Genomic DNA, 24,822 nt, shown 5'->3' with positions numbered 1-24,822 from the left:
ATGATCGGTTATAATCCACCTTTAAATAATGGACGTTTGAAAAGTAAACAAAATCAAGTAAAATACATTGCCCGTGTACGCATGCTATGTAGATAAACATCATGGTACAGGTATCGACTTATTTAATACACACACTACGCCTGGCTAATTTCCCAATTGCTGATGTTAACACAGTGCTCCAGATACTAATTTTCTGAAGTTATTGTTCCCCATTCCACTCGTCCATATGAGTCAATCTTTAGAACGTTTTAAACAAAATTTAAACGGTGTAAAAAGCCAGCCATTTGGTCAAATGATGCAACCATCCATTTCAATTTGCAGACCCAACATTTGGATGGGTCCACTTCACTGGAATCAATTGAAACTGTAAACTACTTACCTGTCCTAACAAACATTATTTTGGGACATATTCTAGTCAGTGATAACGATGTGCATTTCTTTATTCTATACACACCATAATTCACGTTTTTTACTTTGCAGAATGGATTCTTCCAGTAACACGGCAACAAATTGAGGCTACAAAACCAAATGAAACACCCACCAATCAAGGTAAGGATTGGAGTGTGGTAACATTGTCTTGAGACCTGTTTTAATGCATACATATGGTTTAAATATTTGCCAAAATCTGTTGGAATTTAATCACTGATTAATGTTATATGTTTGCAGACGAATGTGCTTTAGGCTGGTCTGAATGGTACGATGATCAATATCCTGATGAAGAAAATGGCGGAGATGAGGAATCCTACCAAAAGATTATAGACTCGGGGAGAGAGGTCTGTCTGCCTGACTCATCAGTGGAAAAAATTGACTGCAAAGCAGAGAGATTCCCTAATACCCCATGGGAGGAATTGGGGCAAATAATCACTTGTGACCAGAGCACAGGCTTGATATGCTCTAATAACGATCAGGACTTTTTGCCATGTTACAACTATAAGATCAGATTCTGCTGCTCCAAATCAGGTGGCCCCCCTCCACCATCCAATACTCAGGCCCCAACCAAAGGGGCCCCTGAGAAACCAACGACAGCAGTGGCTCCAGAAACAACGAAAAGGAAACCAGCGCCCCCACCAGTGCCTGAAGAAACAACTTCAGCTAAAGGTAAAGTAAGAATAGCGATCAAAGTTGAATTTAATGCTGACCAAACATTGTTTTAAAAAAATATAATTCAAAGCCTTTAGCATGAGCAAATGTTTACTTTGGTATTAATTTGAGATCTATTGTTTTTTATGCAGGCGGCAGTGTTTCAGTGACACAAGCCTCAAGAAAGACACCACAGCCATCTGAAAAACCAACACCCAACGGTAATTCATGAATGTGATTGCAGTGTTAAAAGTCCAACGTCATATATCCATATTTTTACAAGGCCATAATATCAATTATAGAAATGGAAATGATGGGACATCTCTTACATTTCGAAGAAAAAATGCATTTGACAGATTTGCTCACTGCAGACTTCCATGTTTACCGCACCTCCAACTTACATAAAGAATGAGCCAGAACCACCATCTACCCCAGGCTCAGGTATCATGGTGGAATTTGTTACAGAATCACGATGGGATAATGTTGAATTCTATCATACAGTTAAAGGAACCAAATGTTCTGGTTTGGCAGGGGGGAGTCCTGGTTTCAGAAAAAGTTATTCTGGTGTGCGGAAGCATTGGCAAAATTGGGATTTTTTCCTGCTTTAAAGTCTTCCGGTCGAATATTTTTATGTAATTATAATTTTCTATTTTTTTTTCATTTGTACCTATCTACGTGACTTTACCGAAAGATCCAAAGAATATTTAAACTGCATGTTATAGACTGCAGAGAGCCGAATGCCACATCCCCTTTATTGTGCTGTATGTAAATGCTCCACCATCCCACATTCACTAATTCGCACTGAAGAGCATGATGAAGCACGGTCAAATAACCCCCGCAACTCAAACAGAGTGGGGAGGCTTCAATTAAGCAGTGTATTGGCAAAGGGATGTACATTATTTAGTATTGCTTTCCAGTAACCCATTCATAATGCAAATTTAAAGTATCGTATGAAGGTTGCTTACGACATTTTATGTGGTTAAACTGAGAATGCATGAGCAATCTGCATTCTGTTAACATCCATCCCTTGATTTTATTTCAAAGTGACACCTAAACCCCCGGTTGAGGAAAAGCCAACAAAGCCAGCTCCTGAAGAGAGTGGCGCTCCTCCTCAAGAATCAACTGCACCGAAGGACAAGACACCCCCACCTCCAACCTCCGGCAACAAGGAGCCAGAACCATCACCCCCAAGTCCAGGCCCAGGTACCATGGTGGAATTAGTTGCAAAATCACATATGGAAAATATATAAAATGCAATCCTATGTTCAATGAAAGCAACCATATGCTCTGGTAGGGTGAGGTCGTTGCCGGTAACAAAAGGCTGTCCTAGGGTCCTGAAGCATTGCAAAAGTGTCATTTTGCCCTTCTTTATAGTCTTCTGGTCCCATACTTGGCTCATTTTACTGGAACAGGGTGGGACCAACGGACTCTAAGCTGGGTTTTTAGCGTAATAGAAGTAACTTACCGAGCAGTAGGTCAGGCTGTTTCATAGTGACACTACCAACAATGTGGGCAGTGCTGATGATTCAGGCAGCATAACTACGTAAAAGTAGGTGGTGCTAACAAAAGGGGTTTGCAGCTCACTGTGCTTTAGCGTTGATCCTCCACAACATTCTGAAGCGTTTCGTACAATTAATTCGGGATGAAGATACTCATTGTATACTTCATGTGCGTAATGATATACACAGTTTGTTGTATTCTCAGGTGTGTTAATGTTGCTAGTTTTTTATGAATATATCTTTATACCAGCTGTTTAATATTATTGATCAAATAGCGCAGAATGTGCATACATTTCTCAGATCTCAAAAACAAAATAGGGTTTCCCTGGATGGTAGGAAAATGTGACCTCATTCGTATGATGTGTCATATGTAGCACACTCGAAATGAAGGACGTGGGCATGTGCTCCAAATCGAGGGCAAGCACATTTATTGTGGTTAATAGCAATATTGTGAAGAACAGCACCGTCACTCTGTAAAATGCAACAGCACATGTTACAACCAGCATTGCTCCCGAGTCGCCATTAACCATGATTATTCATTAACAGTTTTCTCTTCAACCCAATTCTACTACTGATAAACCATCTTTGTCTTTGACAATCACATTTGCACATCACTATTCGAATATTCCTTTAATCCTAAGCTTTATGTCTATACCATTCACTTATATCGGTATCTTACACCCATTATATGTACTGTATGTGTACAGTATACGTACTGTATATCACCATTGTACAGCTTACTACTTTACATGTGTTCTATTCTCAATAGCATTGCAAGTAGCCATACTCTGGGTACATGGGCATGGTTATAGACTAAACAGTATTAGGGTTAGAGAATTACAATGACAGTAGGTAATTACAGTGCATCATCCCTTTACAGTGCACAGTGCTAAAACGCCTCTAATTGCATATATCACAAACGAACAATTCAAAGCCAAGCTTAAAGTCTATAACAAGTCTAGAACATTTATATAACGATCAAAAACAACCTTTGGCTCCTTTACCTGTAAAATGCAACAGCACGTGTGTTACGACCAGCATTGCTCCCGAGTCGCCATTAACCATGTGACTGGTATATCCGCGCGGTCATTCAATAACCCTGCCAGCCACCTACAGGCTCGACTCAGTCATCACATGCTGCTGTACACACATGCATTGATGCACTGCACAGCACATCAGGACTTTCACAGAACCACACTGTACTCCCTTGCTTCACAAGGACATAATTAAAAGAGTGATCCATTCCTAATGTGCCACACATAGACTGCATGTTATCAGCTGCAGATGGCAGGATAACAAATTCCTTTATTTTGTTGTACTTACATGTTCCCAAGTCAATGCAATGTACATTCTGTCAACACCCAATCCCTGGCTTTTCTTCCAAAGTAACACCGAAACCGCCGGTTGAGGAAAAGCCAACAAAGCCAGCTCCAGAAGAGAGTGGCGCTCCTCCTCACGAACCAACTGCACCGAAGGACAAGACACCCCCACCTTCAACCTCCGGCATAAAGGAGCCAGAACCCTCACCCTCAGAAGGGCCAGGTGTGCTCATTTTGTAAAATTATATATATACAGGAAGTATACTGCTTAGGATCAAATCAAACAATGTGACTTAATTTGTTAGATCTCAGAATCGAATTAGACTTGCGCCTGGATGGGTTTTGAATAGTGACAATCTGTGTAACAGATGTCATAGGCTGAATATTTACAATATGGACTGCACAGAGCAGAATGCCACACCTCTTTATTGTGATGTACATCCATGCTCCCCATTCCACGTTCACTAACCCGCACTAATGAGCATGATAAAGGATGGTCAAATAACCCCCCCAACGCAGACACCATGGGGAGGATTTAATTGAGCAGTGTATTGGCAAAGAGCTGTACATTATTTAGTATAACTGTCCAGTAACGTATTCGTATTCCAGATTAAAGTATTGTCTGCAGGTTGCTTACAACATTTTACAAGGTTCAACTAAGAATGTTTAAGAAATCTGCATTCGCTTAAGATCCATCCTTTGCTTTTCTTTCAAAGTGCCATCGAAACCCCCTGTTGAGGAAAAGCCAACAAAGCCAGCTCCTGAAGAGAGTGGCGCTCCTCCTCAAGAACCAACTGCACCGAAGGACAAGACACCCGCACCTCCAACCTCCGGCATCAAGGAGCCAGAACCCTCACCCCCAACTCCAGTCCCAGGTACCATATTGGAATTAGTTGCAAACTCAAATATGGATAATATATTAAATGGAATAATATGTTCAATTCAAGCCACCGTATACTCTGGTAGGGTCAAATCATTGCCGGTTACAAAAGGCCATCGTAGGGTCCTGAAGAATTGTAAAAGTGTGAGTTTGTCCTGCTTTAGAGGCTACTGGTCCCATACTTGCCTCACATTTAGTATAACTTTCAATTACATTATTTGTAATGCAGATTGAAAGTATCGACTGAAGGTTGCTTACAACATTTTACAAGGTTCAACTGAAAATGTATGAGCAATCTAAATTCTGTCAACATCCATCCCTTGCTTTTCTTTCAAAGTGACACCCAAACCCCCGGTTGAGGAAAAGCCAACAAAGCCAGCTCCAGAAGAGAGTGGCCCTCCTCCTCCAGAGCCAACTGGATCGAAGGACAAGACACCCCCACCTCCAACCTCCAGCAACAAGGAGACAGAACCATCACCCCGATCAGGGCCAGGTGTGTTAATGTTGCTAGATTATATATATATTTATACCAGCCGTAAAATACTTACAATCAATTAGCACAGAATGCACATACATTTCTCAGATCTCAGAAACTAAATAGGCTTGACCTGGTTGGCAGGAATGGGTGACCATATCTGTAACATATGTTATGGACTGCATGTTTTAGTCTGCAGAGGATAGAATACCACATTCCTTTATTTTGCTGTACTTACATGCTTCCATGTCAATGGAATGTACCTTTTGTTAACACCGAATCCCTTGCTTTTGTTCCAAAGTAACACCAAAACCGCCGGTTGAGGAAAAGCCAACAAAGCCAGCTCCAGAAGAGAGTGGCGCTCCTCCTCAAGAACCAACTGCATCGAAGGAGAAGTCACCCGCACCTCCAACCTCCAGCAACAAGCAGCCAGAACCATCACCCCCAGAAGGGCCAGGTATGTCCATGTTCTAAGAATATAAAAACACATGATATATAATGCTCATAATCAAATCACGCATAATGCAACTACATTTTTAGATCTCAGAGACGAAGTATGTTTGTAACTGAATGGCATGAACGGGTGACCACGTCCACAACGTGAGTTAAAAACTGCAAGTTATAGGCGGCAGAGGGCTGAATGCTAAACGCATTTATTATACTGTGTGTCCATCTTCCCACGTCTTTTAAATGTACATTCTTTCAACATCTGTATCTTGATTTTCTTTCAAAGTGACACCGAAACCCCCGGTTGAGGAAAAGCCAACAAAGGCAGCTCCAGAAGAGAGTGGCGCTCCTCCTCAAGAACCAACTGCACCGAAGGACAAGACACCCACACCTCCAACCTCCGGCAACAAGGAGCCAGAACCATCACCCCCAGAAGGGCCAGGTGTGTTCATTTTTCAAGATTTTATATATATATATACCGGCTGTATAATAATTAGGATCAAATCATACAATGCGACTTAATATGTTAGATCTCATAATCGAATTAAATTTTCACCTTGATGAGGTTTGGATTGGTGACTACTTGTGTAACAGATATCATAGGCATTTTTTTTACAATGTGGCTGGAGAGGGCAGAATGCCATGCACCTTTATTGTTCTGTATGTCCATGCTCCCATAGTCTAAACAATCTACATTTTGTCAACATCCATCCCTTGACTTTCTTTCAAAGTGACACCAAAACCCCCCGTTGAGGAAAAGCCAACAAAGCCAGCTCCTGAAGAGAGTGGCGCTCCTCCTCAAGAACCAACTGCATCGAAGGACAAGACACCCCCACCTCCAACCTCCAGTAGCAAGGAGCCAGAACCATCACCCCCAACTCCAGGCCCAGGTACAATGGTGGAAATGGTTGCAACATCACATGTGGATAATATATTGCAAGCAATCATATGTTCAGTGAAAGTAACCATATGTTCTGGTTGTGCCAGGACATTCCCGGTGACAAAAAGGCTATCCTAGTGTCCTGAAGCATTTAAAATGTGGGCTTTTGTCCTGCTTTACAGTCTTCTGGTCCCAAACTTGGCTCATTTACTGGAACAGGGTATGACTAACAGACTCTAGGCTGGATTGGTAGCAGAATAGGAGGAATTTACGGAGCAGTAGGTCAGCCTATGTCAGAGTAATTGAGCGACCGTGACTTCGTAAATGTATTTGGTGCTAACAGAAGGGGTATGGCAGCTCACCAGGCTTTCGGGTTGATATTCAACAAAAATTTAAGTAGCTCTATGTTCAGTCCATTCATGATAAAGACTCACTGTATACTTGCTGTACGTAAATACATGTTTTACTGTACATTCGTAGCCAGCGTGCATTCATAGGTATCATGCATTTTATAGCTGTCAGAACATTACTTTGTAGAAATGGAGTTGATATATAGTAACCGTTTGAAGACTGATTAAGAATGTATCTTTGCAGAAGACTGTACTCCAGGCTGGTCTGACTGGTACGATGAGCAATATCCTGATGAAGAAAATGGCGGAGATGAGGAATCTTACCAGAAGGTTATAGCCTCAGGGAAAGTGGTTTGTCTGCCTGACTCACCAGTGCAAAACATTGAATGCAAAGCAGAGAGATTCCCTAATACCCCATGGGAGGAATTGGGCCAGACAATAACTTGTGACAAGAATGAAGGACTGAAATGTGTAAATGAGGATCAAGGAGGACTTCCATGTTACAACTACAAGGTCAGATTCTGCTGCTCCAGAGCAGGTGGACCCCCTGCACCAACTCCATCTAAAGCAAGCCCAGGTACCATTCTGGAATTCGTTGCAAAATCACATCGATAATATATTAAATGCCATCATTCATAATTGTGTTTTTTTGGGTTATATCAGGTGAATGTGAATGTAAATGCACCACCACCTGTTACAGCCAATCAGTGAGGTTTGCACTCTTCCTCCAGAACCAACTGCATCGAAGGACAAGACACCCGCACCTCCAACCTCTGGCATCAAGGAGCCAGAACCCTCAAAGCCAGAAGGGCCAGGTGTGTCCATGTTCTAAGAATATAAAAACACATGATATATAATGCTCATAATCAAATCACGCAAAATGCAACTACATTTTTAGATCTCAGAGACGAAGTATGTTTGTAACTGATTGGCATGAACGGGTGACCACGTCCACAACTTGAGTTATAAACTGCAAGTTATAGGCGGCAGAGGGCTGAATGCTAAACGCATTCATTCTAATGTGTGTCCATCTTCCCACGTCTTTTAAATGTACATTCTTTCAACATCTGTATCTTGATTTTCTTTCAAAGTGACACCGAAACCCCCGGTTGAGGAAAAGCCAACAAAGGCAGCTCCAGAAGAGAGTGGCGCTCCTCCTCAAGAACCAACTGCATCGAAGGAGAAGTCACCCGCACCTCCAACCTCCAGCAACAAGGAGCCAGAACCATCACCCCCAGAAGGGCCAGGTGTGTTCATTTTGCAAGATTATATATATATATACCGGCTGTATAATAATTAGGATCAAATCATACAATGCGACTTAATATGTTAGATCTCATAATCGAATTAAACTTGCACCTGGATGAGGTTTGGATTGGTGACTACTTGTGTAACAGATATCATAGGCAATTTTTTTACAATGTGGCTGGAGAGGGCAGAATGCCACGCACCTTTATTGTTCTGTATGTCCATGCTCCCACGTCTAAACAATCTACATTCTGTCAACATCCATCCCTTGACTTTCTTTCAAAGTGACACCAAAACCCCCCGTTGAGGAAAAGACACCCCCACCTCCAACCTCCAGCAGCAAGGAGCCAGAACCATCACCCCCAACTCCAGGCCCAGGTACAATGGTGGAAATAGTTGCAACATTACATTTGGATAATATATTGCAAGCAATCATATGTTCAGTGAAAGTAACCATATGTTCTGGTTGTGCCAGGACATTCCCGGTGACAAAAAGGCTATCCTAATGCCCTGAAGCATTTAAAATGTGGGCTTTTGTCCTGCTTTACAGTCTTCCGGTCTCAAACTTGGCTCATTTACTGGAACAGGGTATGACTAACAGACTCTAGGCTGGATTGGTAGCAGAATAGGAGGAATTTACGGAGCAGTAGGTCAGCCTATGTCATAGTAATTGAGCGACCGTGACTTCGTAAATGTATTTGGTGCTAATAGAAGGGGTATGGCAGCTCACCAGGCTTTCGGATTGATACTCAACAAAAATTTAAGTAGCTCTATGTTCAGTCCATTCATGATAAAGACTCACTGTATACTTGCTGTACGTAAATACATGTTTTACTGTACACTCGTAGCCAGCGTGCATTCATAGGTATCATGCATTTTATAGCTGTCAGAACATTACCTTGTAGAAATGGAGTTGATATATAGTAACAGTTTCAAGACTGATTAAGAATGTATCTTTGCAGAAGACTGTACTCCAGGCTGGTCTGACTGGTACGATGAGCAATATCCTGATGAAGAAAATGGCGGAGATGAGGAATCTTACCAGAAGGTTATAGCCTCAGGGAAAGTGGTTTGTCTGCCTGACTCACCAGTGCAAAACATTGAATGCAAAGCAGAGAGATTCCCTAATACCCCATGGGAGGAATTGGGCCAGACAATAACTTGTGACAAGAATGAAGGACTGAAATGTGTAAATGAGGATCAAGGAGGACTTCCATGTTACAACTACAAGGTCAGATTCTGCTGCTCCAGAGCAGGTGGACCCCCTGCACCAATTCCATCTAAAGCAAGCCCAGGTACCATTCTGGAATTAGTTGCAAAATCACATCGATAATATATTAAATGCCATCATTCATAATTGTGTTTTTTTGGGTTATATCAGGTGAATGTGTATGTAAATGCACCACCACCTGGCACAGCCAATCAGTGAGGTTTGCACTCTTCCTCCAGAACCAACTGCATCGAAGGACAAGACACCCGCACCTCCAACCTCTGGCATCAAGGAGCCAGAACCCTCAAAGCCAGAAGGGCCAGGTGTGTCCATGTTCTAAGAATATAAAAACACATGATATATAATGCTCATAATTAAATCACGCAAAATGCAACTACATTTTTAGTTTTAAGAGACGAAGTATGTTTGTAACTGAATGGCATGAACGGGTGACCACGTCCACAACGTGAGTTATAAACTGCAAGTTATAGGCGGCAGAGGGCTGAATGCTAAACGCATTCATTCTAATGTGTGTTCATCTTCCCACGTCTTTTAAATGTACATTCTTTCAACATCTGTATCTTGATTTTCTTTCAAAGTGACACCAAAACCCCCGGTTGAGGAAAAGCCAACAAAGGCAGCTCCAGAAGAGAGTGGCGCTCCTCCTCAAGAACCAACTGCATCGAAGGAGAAGTCACCCGCACCTCCAACCTCCGGCAACAAGGAGCCAGAACCATCACCCCCAGAAGGGCCAGGTGTGTTCATTTTGCAAGATTTTATATATATATATATACCGGCTGTATAATAATTAGGATCAAATCATACAATGCGACTTATTATGTTAGATCTCATAATCGAATTAAACTTGCACCTGGATGAGGTTTGGATTGGTGACTACTTGTGTAACAAATATCATAGGCAATTTTTTTACAATGTGGCTGGAGAGGGCAGAATGCCACGCACCTTTATTGTTCTGTATGTCCATGCTCCCACGTCTAAACAATCTACATTCTGTCAACATCCATCCCTTGACTTTCTTTCAAAGTGACAAAAAAACCCCCCGTTGAGGAAAAGCCAACAAAGCCAGCTCCTGAAGAGAGTGGCGCTCCTCCTCAAGAACCAACTGCATCGAAGGACAAGACACCCCCACCTCCAACCTCCAGCAACAAGGAGCCAGAACCATCACCCCCAACTCCAGGCCCAGGTACAATGGTGGAAGTAGTTGCAACATCACATGTGGATAATATATTGCAGGCACTCATATATTCAGTCAAAGCAACCATATGTTCTGGTTGTGCCAGGACATTCCCGGTGACAAAAAGGCTATCCTAGTGTCCTGAAGCATTTAAAATTTGGGCTTTTGTCCTGCTTTACAGTCTTCCGTCCCAAACTTGGCTCATTTACTGGAACAGGGTATGACTAACAGACTCTAGGCTGGATTGGTAGCAGAATAGGAGGAATTTACGGAGCAGTAGGTCAGCCTGTGTCAGAGTAATTGAGCGACCGTGACTTCGTAAATGTATTTGGTACTAACAGAAGGTGTATGGCAGCTCACCACGCTTTCGATTGATACTCAACGAAAAATCAGTAGCTCTAAGTACAGTCCAATCATGATAAAGACTCACTGTATACTTGCTGTACGTAAATACATGTTTTACTGTACACTCGTGGCCAGCGTGCATTCATAGGTATCATGCATTTTATAGCTGTCAGAACATTACTTTGTAGAAATGGAATTGATATATAGTAACCGTTTGAAGACTGATTAAGAATGTATCTTTGCAGAAGACTGTACTCCAGGCTGGTCTGACTGGTACGATGAGCAATATCCTGATGAAGAAAATGGCGGAGATGAGGAATCTTACCAGAAGGTTATAGCCTCAGGGAAAGTGGTTTGTCTGCCTGACTCACCAGTGCAAAACATTGAATGCAAAGCAGAGAGATTCCCTAATACCCCATGGCAGGAATTGGGCCAGACAATCACTTGTGACAAGAATAACGGACTGAAATGTGTGAGTGAGGATCAAGGAGGACTGCCATGTTACAACTACAAGGTCAGATTCTGCTGCTCCAGAGCAGGTGGCCTCCCGCCACCACCCATTACTCAGGCCCCAACCAAAGGGGCCCCTGAAATTCCACCAACAGCAGCTGCTCCGGAAACAACGAAAAGGAAACCAAAGTCCCCACCAGTGCCTAAAGAGACGACTATAGGTGAAGGTAACTATGACAATGGGGACATGGACAACATCAATTCTCTGCTAGTTAAATTAAATCACGTCAGTAACATTACCGACCTTCATCTTGTAAACATTCTACCAATCAGAAGTATTGTATCTTTATTGGCATCAAAGACAGCTTTTACTCAACATTGAAAACCTATACTTTGGGAAAAAATAACAATGCTTTGACAGTTTTTCTAATATTTGACTTATGAATATATTCGAAACACGTGAGATCAAAAACATTTAAAATTACTTTAAACACGTTTTGTGACATCACATGATAGGTTATAATACACGTTTAAATAATGAACGTTTGAAAAGTAAAAAAAATCAAGTAAAATACATTGCCCGTGTACGCATGCTATATAGATAAACATCATGCGACAGGTATCCACGTATTAAATACACACATTACACCTGGCTAATTTCCCAATTTCTGATGTTAACACAGTGTTCCAGATTCTAATTTTCTGAAGTTATTGTTCCACATTCCACTCGTCCCTATGATTCAATGTTACCAAACTCAAAACTACTTATCTGTCCGATCAAAAAGTTATTTTGGGAGATGTAATACTCAGTGATAATGATGATGTGTATTATTTATGCGATACACACATCATAATTCACGTATATTTTTGCAGAATGGATTGTTCCAGCAACACAGCAACAAATTGAGGCCACGAAACCAAATGAAACACCCACCAAACAAGGTAAGAATAGGAGTGGGGTAACATAATCTTGAGGCCTGTTTGAATGCATACATATGGTTTAAATATTTTGCTAAATTTGCTGGAATTTTATCACTGATTAACGTTATATGTTTGCAGACGAGTGTGCTTCAGGCTGGTCTGAGTGGTATGATGATCAATACCCTGATGAAGAAAATGGCGGAGATGAGGAATCCTACCAAAAGGTTATAGACTCGGGGAGAGAGGTCTGTCTGCCTGACTCATCAGTGGAAAAAATTGACTGCAAAGCAGAGAGATTCCCTAATACTCCATGGGAGGAATTGGGCCAGACAATCACTTGTGACAAGAGCACAGGCTTGAAATGCTCTAATAACGATCAGGACTTTCTGCCATGTTACAACTACAAGGTCAGATTCTGCTGCTCCAGAGCAGGTGGACCCCCTGCACCAATTCCATCTAAAGCAAGCCCAGGTACCATTTTGGAATTAGTTGCAAAATCACATCGATAATATATTAAATGCCATCATTCATAATTGTGTTTTTTGGGTTATATCAGGTGAATGTGAATGTGAATGCACCACCACCTGGCACAGCCAATCAGTGAGGTTTGCACTCTTCCTCCAGAACCAACTGCATCGAAGGACAAGACACCCGCACCTCCAACCTCTGGCATCAAGGAGCCAGAACCCTCAAAGCCAGAAGGGCCAGGTGTGTCCATGTTCTAAGAATATAAAAACACATTATATATAATGCTCATAATCAAATCACGCAAAATGCAACTACATTTTTAGATCTCAGAGACGAAGTATGTTTGTAACTGAATGGCATGAACGGGTGACCACGTCCACAACGTGAGTTATAAACTGCTAGTTATAGGCGGCAGAGGGTTGAATGCTAAACGCATTTATTCTACTGTGTGTGCATCTTCCCACGTCTTTTAAATGTACATTCTTTCAACATCTGTATCTTCATTTTCTTTCAAAGTGACACCGAAACCCCCGGTTGAGGAAAAGCCAACAAAGGCAGCTCCAGAAGAGAGTGGCGCTCCTCCTCAAGAACCAACGGCATCGAAAGAGAAGTCACCCGCACCTCCAACCTCCAGCAACAAGGAGCCAGAACCATCACCCCCAGAAGGGCCAGGTGTGTTCATTTTGCAAGATTTTATATATATATACCGGCTGTATAATAATTAGGATCAAATCATACAATGCGACTTAATATGTTAGATTTCATAATCGAATTAAACTTGCACCTGGATGAGGTTTGGATTGGTGACTACTTGTGTAACAGATATCAAAGGCAATTTTTGTTACAATGTGGCTGGAGAGGGCAGAATGCCACGCACCTTTATTGTTCTGTATGTCCATGCTCCCACGTCTAAACAATCTACATTCTGTCAACATCCAACCCTTGACTTTTTCTTTCAAAGTGACACCAAAACCCCCCGTTGAGGAAAAGCCAACAAAGCCAGCTCCTGAAGAGAGTGGCGCTCCTCCTCAAGAACCAACTGCATCGAAGGAAAAGACACCCCCACCTCCAACCTCCAGTAGCAAGGAGCCAGAACCATCACCCCCAACTCCAGGCCCAGGTACAATGGTGGAAATAGTTGCAACATCACATGTGGATAAGATATTGCAAGCAATCATATGTTCAGTCAAAGCAACCATATGTTCTGGTTGTGCCAGGACATTCCCGGTGACAAAAAGGCTATCCTAGTGTCCTGAAGCATTTTAAATTTGGGCTTTTGTCCTGCTTTACAGTCTTCCGGTCCCAAACTTGGCTCATTTACTGGAACAGGGTATGACTAACAGACTCTAGGCTGGATTGGTAAAAGAATAGGAGGAATTTACGGAGCAGTAGGTCAGCCTGTGTCAGAGTAATTGAGTGACCGTGACTTCGTAAATGTATTTGGTGCTAACAGAAGGGGTAAGGCAGCTCACCAGGCTTTCGGGTTGATACTCAACAAAAATTTAAGTAGCTCTTTGTTCAGTCCATTCATGATAAAGACTCACTGTTTACTTGCTGTACGTAAATACATGTTTTACTGTACACTCGTAGCCAGCGTGCATTCATAGGTATCATGCATTTTATAGCTGTCAGAACATTACTTTGTAGAAATGGAGTTGATATATAGTAACAGTTTGAAGACTGATTAAGAATGTATCTTTGCAGAAGACTGTACTCCAGGCTGGTCTGACTGGTACGATGAGCAATATCCTGATGAAGAAAATGGCGGAGATGAGGAATCTTTCCAGAAGGTTATAGCCTCAGGGAAAGTGGTTTGTCTGCCTGACTCACCAGTGCAAAACATTGAATGCAAAGCAGAGAGATTCCCTAATACCCCATGGGAGGAATTGGGCCAGACAATAACTTGTGACAAGAATGAAGGACTGAAATGTGTAAATGAGGATCAAGGAGGACTTCCATGTTACAACTACAAGGTCAGATTCTGCTGCTCCAGAGCAGGTGGACCCCCTGCACCAATTCCATCTAAAGCAAGCCCAGGTACCATTCTGGAATTAGTTGCAAAATCACATCGATAATATATTAAATGCCATCATTCATAATTGTGTTTTTTTGGGTTATATCAGGTGAATGTGTATGTAAATGCACCACCACCTGGCACAGCCAATCAGTGAGTTTTGCACTCTTCCTCCAGAACCAACTGCATCGAAGGACAAGACACCCGCACCTCCAACCTCTGGCATCAAGGAGCCAGAACCCTCAAAGCCAGAAGGGCCAGGTGTGTCCATGTTCTAAGAATATAAAAACACATGATATATAATGCTCATAATCAAATCACGCAAAATGCAACTACATTTTTAGATCTCAGAGACGAAGTATGTTTGTAACTGAATGGCATGAACGGGTGACCACGTCCACAACGTGAGTTATAAACTGCAAGTTATAGGCGGCAGAGGGCTGAATGCTAAACGCATTCATTCTAATGTGTGTCCATCTTCCCACGTCTTTTAAATGTACATTATTTCAACATCTGTATCTTGATTTTCTTTCAAAGTGACACCAAAACCCCCGGTTGAGGAAAAGCCAACAAAGGCAGCTCCAGAAGAGAGTGGCGCTCCTCCTCAAGAACCAACTGCATCGAAGGAGAAGTCACCCGCACCTCCAACCTCCAGCAACAAGGAGCCAGAACCATCACCCCCAGAAGGGCCAGGTGTGTTCATTTTGCAAGATTTTATATATATATATACCGGTTGTATAATAATTAGGATCAAATCATACAATGCGACTTATTATGTTAGATCTCATAATCGAATTAAACTTGCACCTGGATGAGGTTTGAATTGGTGACTACTTGTGTAACAGATATCATAGGCAATTTTTTTACAATGTGGCTGGAGAGGGCAGAATGCCACGCACCTTTATTGTTCTGTATGTCCATGCTCCCACGTCTAAACAATCTACATTCTGTCAAAATCCATCCCTTGACTTTCTTTCAAAGTGACACCAAAACCACCCGTTGAGGAAAAGCCAACAAAGCCAGCTCCTGAAGAGAGTGGCGCTCCTCCTCAAGAACCAACTGCATCGAAGGACAAGACACCCGCACCTCCAACCTCTGGCATCAAGGAGCCAGAACCCTCAAAGCCAGAAGGGCCAGGTGTGTCCATGTTCTAAGAATATAAAAACACATGTTATATAATGCTCATAATCAAATCACGCAAAATGCAACTACATTTTTAGATCTCAGAGACGAAGTATGTTTGTAACTGAATGGCATGAACGTGTGACCACGTCCACAACTTGAGTTATAAACTGCAAGTTATAGGCGGCAGAGGGCTGAATGCTAAACGCATTCATTCTAATGTGTGTCCATCTTCCCACGTCTTTTAAATGTACATTCTTTCAACATCTGTATCTTGATTTTCTTTCAAAGTGACACCGAAACCCCCGGTTGAGGAAATGCCAACAAAGGCAGCTCCAGAAGAGAGTGGCGCTCCTCCTCAAGAACCAACTGCATCGAAGGAGAAGTCACCCGCACTTCCAACCTCCAGCAACAAGGAGCCAGAACCATCACCCCCAGAAGGGCCAGGTGTGTTCATTTTGCAAGATTTTACATATATATATACCGGCTGTATAATAATTAGGATCAAATCATACAATGCGACTTATTATTTTAGATCTCATAATCGAATTAAACTTGCACCTGGATGAGGTTTGGATTGGTGACTACTTGTGTAACAGATATCATAGACAATTTTTTTACAATGTGGCTGGAGAGGGCAGAATGCCACGCACCTTTATTGTTCTGTATGTCCATGCTCCCACGTCTAAACAATCTACATTCTGTCAACATCCATCCCTTGACTTTCTTTCAAAGTGACACCAAAACCCCCCGTTGAGGAAAAGCCAACAAAGCCAGCTCCTGAAGAGAGTGGCGCTCCTCCTCAAGAACCAACTGCATCGAAGGAAAAGACACCCGCACCTCCAACCTCTGGCATCAAGGAGCCAGAACCCTCAAAGCCAGAAGGGCCAGGTGTGTCCATGTTCTAAGAATATAAAAACACATTATATATAATGCTCATAATCAAATCACGCAAAATGCAACTACATTTTTAGATCTCAGAGACGAAGTATGTTTGTAACTGAATGGCATGAACGGGTGACCACGTCCACAACGTGAGTTATAAACTGCTAGTTATAGGCGGCAGAGGGTTGAATGCTAAACGCATTTATTCTACTGTGTGTGCATCTTCCCACGTCTTTTAAATGTACATTCTTTCAACATCTGTATCTTCATTTTCTTTCAAAGTGACACCGAAACCCCCGGTTGAGGAAAAGCCAACAAAGGCAGCTCCAGAAGAGAGTGGCGCTCCTCCTCAAGAACCAACGGCATCGAAAGAGAAGTCACCCGCACCTCCAACCTCCAGCAACAAGGAGCCAGAACCATCACCCCCAGAAGGGCCAGGTGTGTTCATTTTGCAAGATTTTATATATATATACCGGCTGTATAATAATTAGGATCAAATCATACAATGCGACTTAATATGTTAGATTTCATAATCGAATTAAACTTGCACCTGGATGAGGTTTGGATTGGTGACTACTTGTGTAACAGATATCATAGGCAATTTTTGTTACAATGTGGCTGGAGAGGGCAGAATGCCACGCACCTTTATTGTTCTGTATGTCCATGCTCCCACGTCTAAACAATCTACATTCTGTCAACATCCAACCCTTGACTTTTTCTTTCAAAGTGACACCAAAACCCCCCGTTGAGGAAAAGCCAACAAAGCCAGCTCCTGAAGAGAGTGGCGCTCCTCCTCAAGAACCAACTGCATCGAAGGAAAAGACACCCCCACCTCCAACCTCCAGTAGCAAGGAGCCAGAACCATCACCCCCAACTCCAGGCCCAGGTACAATGGTGGAAATAGTTGCAACATCACATGTGGATAAGATATTGCAAGCAATCATATGTTCAGTCAAAGCAACCATATGTTCTGGTTGTGCCAGGACATTCCCGGTGACAAAAAGGCTATCCTAGTGTCCTGAAGCATTTTAAATTTGGGCTTTTGTCCTGCTTTACAGTCTTCCGGTCCCAAACTTGGCTCATTTACTGGAACAGGGTATGACTAACAGACTCTAGGCTGGATTGGTAAAAGAATAGGAGGAATTTACGGAGCAGTAGGTCAGCCTGTGTCAGAGTAATTGAGTGACCGTGACTTCGTAAATGTATTTGGTGCTAACAGAAGGGGTAAGGCAGCTCACCAGGCTTTCGGGTTGATACTCAACAAAAATTTAAGTAGCTCTTTGTTCAGTCCATTCATGATAAAGACTCACTGTTTACTTGCTGTACGTAAATACATGTTTTACTGTACACTCGTAGCCAGCGTGCATTCATAGGTATCATGCATTTTATAGCTGTCAGAACATTACTTTGTAGAAATGGAGTTGATATATAGTAACAGTTTGAAGACTGATTAAGAATGTATCTTTGCAGAAGACTGTACTCCAGGCTGGTCTGACTGGTACGATGAGCAATATCCTGATGAAGAAAATGGCGGAGATGAGGAATCTTTCCAGAAGGTTATAGCCTCAGGGAAAGTGGTTTGTCTGCCTGACTCACCAGTGCAAAACATTGAATGCAAAGCAGAGAGATTCCCTAATACCCCATGGGAGGAATTGGGCCAGACAATAACTTGTGACAAGAATGAAGGACTGAAATGTGTAAATGAGGATCAAGGAGGACTTCCATGTTACAACTACAAGGTCAGATTCTGCTGCTCCAGAGCAGGTGGACCCCCTGCACCAATTCCATCTAAAGCAAGCCCAGGTACCATTCTGGAATTAGTTGCAAAATCACATCGATAATATATTAAATGCCATCATTCATAATTGTGTTTTTTTGGGTTATATCAGGTGAATGTGTATGTAAATGCACCACCACCTGGCACAGCCAATCAGTGAGTTTTGCACTCTTCCTCCAGAACCAACTGCATCGAAGGACAAGACACCCGCACCTCCAACCTCTGGCATCAAGGAGCCAGAACCCTCAAAGCCAGAAGGGACAGGTGTGTCCATGTTCTAAGAATATAAAAACACATGATATATAATGCTCATAATCAAATCACGCAAAATGCAACTACATTTTTAGATCTCAGAGACGAAGTATGTTTGTAACTGAATGGCATGAACGGGTGACCACGTCCACAACGTGAGTTATAAACTGCAAGTTATAGGCGGCAGAGGGCTGAATGCTAAACGCATTCATTCTAATGTGTGTCCATCTTCCCACGTCTTTTAAATGTACATTATTTCAACATCTGTTTCTTGATTTTCTTTCAAAGTGACACCAAAACCCCCGGTTGAGGAAAAGCCAACAAAGGCAGCTCCAGAAGAGAGTGGCGCTCCTCCTCAAGAACCAACTGCATCGAAGGAGAAGTCACCCGCACCTCCAACCTCCAGCAACAAGGAGCCAGAACCATCACCCCCAGAAGGGCCAGGTGTGTTCATTTTGCAAGATTTTATATATATATATACCGGTTGTATAATAATTAGGATCAAATCATACAATGCGACTTATTATGTTAGATCTCATAATCGAATTAAACTTGCACCTGGATGAGGTTTGAATTGGTGACTACTTGTGTAACAGATATCATAGGCAATTTTTTTACAATGTGGCTGGAGAGGGCAGAATGCCACGCACCTTTATTGTTCTGTATGTCCATGCTCCCACGTCTAAACAATCTACATTCTGTCAAAATCCATCCCTTGACTTTCTTTCAAAGTGACACCAAAACCCCCCGTTGAGGAAAAGCCAACAAAGCCAGCTCCTGAAGAGAGTGGCGCTCCTCCTCAAGAACCAACTGCATCGAAGGAAAAGACACCCCCACCTCCAACCTCCAGTAGCAAGGAGCCAGAACCATCACCCCCAACTCCAGGCCCAGGTACAATGGTGGAAATAGTTGCAACATCACATGTGGATAAGATATTGCAAGCAATCATATGTTCAGTCAAAGCAACCATATGTTCTGGTTGTGCCAGGACATTCCCGGTGACAAAAAGGCTATCCTAGTGTCCTGAAGCATTTTAAATTTGGGCTTTTGTCCTGCTTTACAGTCTTCCGGTCCCAAACTTGGCTCATTTACTGGAACAGGGTATGACTAACAGACTCTAGGCTGGATTGGTAAAAGAATAGGAGGAATTTACGGAGCAGTAGGTCAGCCTGTGTCAGAGTAATTGAGTGACCGTGACTTCGTAAATGTATTTGGTGCTAACAGAAGGGGTAAGGCAGCTCACCAGGCTTTCGGGTTGATACTCAACAAAAATTTAAGTAGCTCTTTGTTCAGTCCATTCATGATAAAGACTCACTGTTTACTTGCTGTACGTAAATACATGTTTTACTGTACACTCGTAGCCAGCGTGCATTCATAGGTATCATGCATTTTATAGCTGTCAGAACATTACTTTGTAGAAATGGAGTTGATATATAGTAACAGTTTGAAGACTGATTAAGAATGTATCTTTGCAGAAGACTGTACTCCAGGCTGGTCTGACTGGTACGATGAGCAATATCCTGATGAAGAAAATGGCGGAGATGAGGAATCTTTCCAGAAGGTTATAGCCTCAGGGAAAGTGGTTTGTCTGCCTGACTCACCAGTGCAAAACATTGAATGCAAAGCAGAGAGATTCCCTAATACCCCATGGGAGGAATTGGGCCAGACAATAACTTGTGACAAGAATGAAGGACTGAAATGTGTAAATGAGGATCAAGGAGGACTTCCATGTTACAACTACAAGGTCAGATTCTGCTGCTCCAGAGCAGGTGGACCCCCTGCACCAATTCCATCTAAAGCAAGCCCAGGTACCATTCTGGAATTAGTTGCAAAATCACATCGATAATATATTAAATGCCATCATTCATAATTGTGTTTTTTTGGGTTATATCAGGTGAATGTGTATGTAAATGCACCACCACCTGGCACAGCCAATCAGTGAGTTTTGCACTCTTCCTCCAGAACCAACTGCATCGAAGGACAAGACACCCGCACCTCCAACCTCTGGCATCAAGGAGCCAGAACCCTCAAAGCCAGAAGGGCCAGGTGTGTCCATGTTCTAAGAATATAAAAACACATGATATATAATGCTCATAATCAAATCACGCAAAATGCAACTACATTTTTAGATCTCAGAGACGAAGTATGTTTGTAACTGAATGGCATGAACGGGTGACCACGTCCACAACGTGAGTTATAAACTGCAAGTTATAGGCGGCAGAGGGCTGAATGCTAAACGCATTCATTCTAATGTGTGTCCATCTTCCCACGTCTTTTAAATGTACATTATTTCAACATCTGTATCTTGATTTTCTTTCAAAGTGACACCAAAACCCCCGGTTGAGGAAAAGCCAACAAAGGCAGCTCCAGAAGAGAGTGGCGCTCCTCCTCAAGAACCAACTGCATCGAAGGAGAAGTCACCCGCACCTCCAACCTCCAGCAACAAGGAGCCAGAACCATCACCCCCAGAAGGGCCAGGTGTGTTCATTTTGCAAGATTTTATATATATATATACCGGTTGTATAATAATTAGGATCAAATCATACAATGCGACTTATTATGTTAGATCTCATAATCGAATTAAACTTGCACCTGGATGAGGTTTGAATTGGTGACTACTTGTGTAACAGATATCATAGCCAATTTTTTTACAATGTGGCTGGAGAGGGCAGAATGCCACGCACCTTTATTGTTCTGTATGTCCATGCTCCCACGTCTAAACAATCTACATTCTGTCAAAATCCATCCCTTGACTTTCTTTCAAAGTGACACCAAAACCCCCCGTTGAGGAAAAGCCAACAAAGCCAGCTCCTGAAGAGAGTGGCGCTCCTCCTCAAGAACCAACTGCATCGAAGGACAAGACACCCGCACCTCCAACCTCTGGCATCAAGGAGCCAGAACCCTCAAAGCCAGAAGGGCCAGGTGTGTCCATGTTCCAAGAATATAAAAAACACATGATATATAATGCTCATAATCAAATCACGCAAAATGCAACTACATTTTTAGATCTCAGAGACGAAGTATGTTTGTAACTGAATGGCATGAACGGGTGACCACGTCCACAACTTGAGTTATAAACTGCAAGTTATAGGTGGCAGAGGGTTGAATGCTAAACGCATTTATTCTAATGTGTGTCCATCTTCCCACGTCTTTTAAATGTACATTCTTTCAACATCTGTATCTTGATTTTCTTTCAAAGTGACACCGAAACCCCCGGTTGAGGAAAAGCCAACAAAGCCAGCTCCTGAAGAGAGTGGCGCTCCTCCTCAAGAACCAACTGCATCGAAGGACAAGACACCCCCACCTCCAACCTCCAGTAGCAAGGAGCCAGAACCATCACCCCCAACTCCAGGCCCAGGTACAATGGTGGAAATAGTTGCAACATCACATGTGGATAATATATTGCAAGCAATCATATGTTCAGTGAAAGCAACCATATGTTCTGGTTGTGCCAGGACATTCCCGGTGACAAAAAGGCTATCCTAGTGTCCTGCAGCATTTAAAATGTGGGCTTTTGTCCTGCTTTACAGTCTTCCGGTCCCAAACTTGGCTCATTTACTGGAACAGGGTATGACTAACAGACTCTAGGCTGGATTGGTAGCAGAATAGGAGGAATTTACGGAGCAGTAGGTCAGCCTATGTCAGAGTAATTGAGCGACCGTGACTTCGTAAATGTATTTGGTGCTAACAGAAGGGGTATGGCAGCTCACCAGGCTTTCGGGTTGATACTCAACAAAAATTTACGTAGCTCTATGTTCAGTCCATTCATGATAAAGACTCACTGTATACTTGCTGTACGTAAATACATGTTTTACTGTACATTCGTAGCCAGCGTGCATTCATAGGTATCATGCATTTTATAGCTGTCAGAACATTACTTTGTAGAAATGGAGTTGATATATAGTAACCGTTTGAAGACTGATTAAGAATGTATCTTTGCAGAAGACTGTACTCCAGGCTGGTCTGACTGGTATGATGAGCAATATCCTGATGAAGAAAATGGCGGAGATGAGGAATCTTACCAGAAGGTTATAGCCTCAGGGAAAGTGGTTTGTCTGCCTGACTCACCAGTGCAAAACATTGAATGCAAAGCAGAGAGATTCCCTAATACCCCATGGGAGGAATTGGGCCAGACAATAACTTGTGACAAGAATGAAGGACTGAAATGTGTAAATGAGGATCAAGGAGGACTTCCATGTTACAACTACAAGGTCAGATTCTGCTGCTCCAGAGCAGGTGGACCCCCTGCACCAATTCCATCTAAAGCAAGCCCAGGTACCATTCTGGAATTAGTTGCAAAATCACATCGATAATATATTAAATGACATCATTCATAATTGTGTTTTTTTGGGTTATATCAGGTGAATGTGTATGTAAATGCACCACCACCTGGCACAGCCAATCAGTGAGTTTTGCACTCTTCCTCCAGAACCAACTGCATCGAAGGACAAGACACCCGCACCTCCAACCTCTGGCATCAAGGAGCCAGAACCCTCAAAGCCAGAAGGGCCAGGTGTGTCCATGTTCTAAGAATATAAAAACACATGATATATAATGCTCATAATCAAATCACGCAAAATGCAACTACATTTTTAGATCTCAGAGACGAAGTATGTTTGTAACTGAATGGCATGAACGGGTGACCACGTCCACAACGTGAGTTATAAACTGCAAGTTATAGGCGGCAGAGGGCTGAATGCTAAACGCATTCATTCTAATGTGTGTCCATCTTCCCACGTCTTTTAAATGTACATTCTTTCAACATTTGTATCTTGATTTTCTTTCAAAGTGACACAAAAACCCCCGGTTGAGGAAAAGCCAACAAAGGCAGCTCCAGAAGAGAGTGGCGCTCCTCCTCAAGAACCAACTGCATCGAAGGAGAAGTCACCCGCACCTCCAACCTCCAGCAACAAGGAGCCAGAACCATCACCCCCAGAAGGGCCAGGTGTGTTCATTTTGCAAGATTTTATATATTTATATATACCGGCTGTATAATAATTAGGATCAAATCATACAATGCGACTTAATATGTTAGATCTCATAATCGAATTAAACTTGCACCTGGATGAGGTTTGGATTGGTGACTACTTGTGTAACAAATATCTAAGGCAATTTTTTTACAATGTGGCTGGAGAGGGCAGAATGCCACGCACCTTTATTGTTCAGTATGTCCATGCTCCCACGTCTAAACAATCTACATTCTATCAACATCCATCCCTTGACTTTCTTTCAAAGTGACACCAAAACCCCCCGTTGAGGAAAAGCCAACAAAGCCAGCTCCTGAAGAGAGTGGCGCTCCTCCTCAAGAACCAACTGCACCGAAGGACAAGACACCCGCACCTCCAACCTCTGGCATCAAGGAGCCAGAACCCTCAAAGCCAGAAGGGCCAGGTGTGTCCATGTTCTAAGAATATAAAAACACGTGATACATAATGCTCATAATCAAATCACGCAAAATGCAACTACATTTTTAGATCTCAGAGACGAAGTATGTTTGTAACTGAATGGCATGAACGGGTGACCACGTCCACAATGTGAGTTATAAACTGCAAGTTATAGGCGGCAGAGGGCTGAATGCTAAACGCATTTATTCTACTGTGTGTCCATCTTCCCACGTCTTTTAAATGTACATTCTTTCAACATCTGTATCTTGATTTTCTTTCAAAGTGACACCGAAACCCCCGGTTGAGGAAAAGCCAACAAAGGCAGCTCCAGAAGAGAGTGGCGCTCCTCCTCAAGAACCAACTGCATCGAAGGAGAAGTCACCCGCACCTCCAACCGCCAGCAACAAGGAGCCAGAACCATCACCCCCAGAAGGGCCAGGTGTGTTCATTTTGCAATATTTTATATATATACCGGCTGTATAATAATTAGGATCAAATCATACAATGCGACTTAATATGTTAGATCTCATAATCGAATTAAACTTGCACCTGGATGAGGTTTGGATTGGTGACTACTTGTGTAACAAATATCTAAGGCAATTTTTTTACAATGTGGCTGGA

At 42.6% G+C, this 24,822-nt stretch overlaps 1 protein-coding gene across 1 annotated transcript in view; it reads left to right on the top strand.

Moving 5' to 3' along the window:
- Window positions 1–24,822, top strand: part of LOC133360681 (mucin-5AC-like) — a 35,739-nt gene that overhangs the window by 4,882 nt on the left and 6,035 nt on the right. The window contains exons 8-30 of the mRNA XM_061579472.1: window positions 481–549; window positions 667–1,098; window positions 1,233–1,301; window positions 2,125–2,283; window positions 3,966–4,121; window positions 4,615–4,773; window positions 5,116–5,271; window positions 5,555–5,710; window positions 5,987–6,142; window positions 6,432–6,590; window positions 7,175–7,507; window positions 7,662–7,745; window positions 8,022–8,177; window positions 8,464–8,556; window positions 9,988–10,143; window positions 10,434–10,592; window positions 15,319–15,474; window positions 19,106–19,261; window positions 19,550–19,708; window positions 21,140–21,295; window positions 22,017–22,175; window positions 23,607–23,762; window positions 24,485–24,640. Of these exons, the coding sequence (XP_061435456.1) occupies window positions 481–549; window positions 667–1,098; window positions 1,233–1,301; window positions 2,125–2,283; window positions 3,966–4,121; window positions 4,615–4,773; window positions 5,116–5,271; window positions 5,555–5,710; window positions 5,987–6,142; window positions 6,432–6,590; window positions 7,175–7,507; window positions 7,662–7,745; window positions 8,022–8,177; window positions 8,464–8,556; window positions 9,988–10,143; window positions 10,434–10,592; window positions 15,319–15,474; window positions 19,106–19,261; window positions 19,550–19,708; window positions 21,140–21,295; window positions 22,017–22,175; window positions 23,607–23,762; window positions 24,485–24,640 (3,750 nt within the window). The remainder of the gene's footprint in view (window positions 1–480; window positions 550–666; window positions 1,099–1,232; window positions 1,302–2,124; window positions 2,284–3,965; window positions 4,122–4,614; window positions 4,774–5,115; window positions 5,272–5,554; window positions 5,711–5,986; window positions 6,143–6,431; window positions 6,591–7,174; window positions 7,508–7,661; window positions 7,746–8,021; window positions 8,178–8,463; window positions 8,557–9,987; window positions 10,144–10,433; window positions 10,593–15,318; window positions 15,475–19,105; window positions 19,262–19,549; window positions 19,709–21,139; window positions 21,296–22,016; window positions 22,176–23,606; window positions 23,763–24,484; window positions 24,641–24,822) is intronic.

The sequence above is a fragment of the Lethenteron reissneri genome, chromosome 69 (genome assembly GCF_015708825.2).
Source record: "Lethenteron reissneri isolate LAM-NWPU_2019-01 chromosome 69, ASM1570882v1, whole genome shotgun sequence".
Lineage (NCBI taxonomy): Eukaryota > Metazoa > Chordata > Hyperoartia > Petromyzontiformes > Petromyzontidae > Lethenteron > Lethenteron reissneri.
The sequence above is the reverse complement of the archived record's forward strand: the minus strand, read 5'-3'. Positions and strand labels throughout refer to the sequence as shown.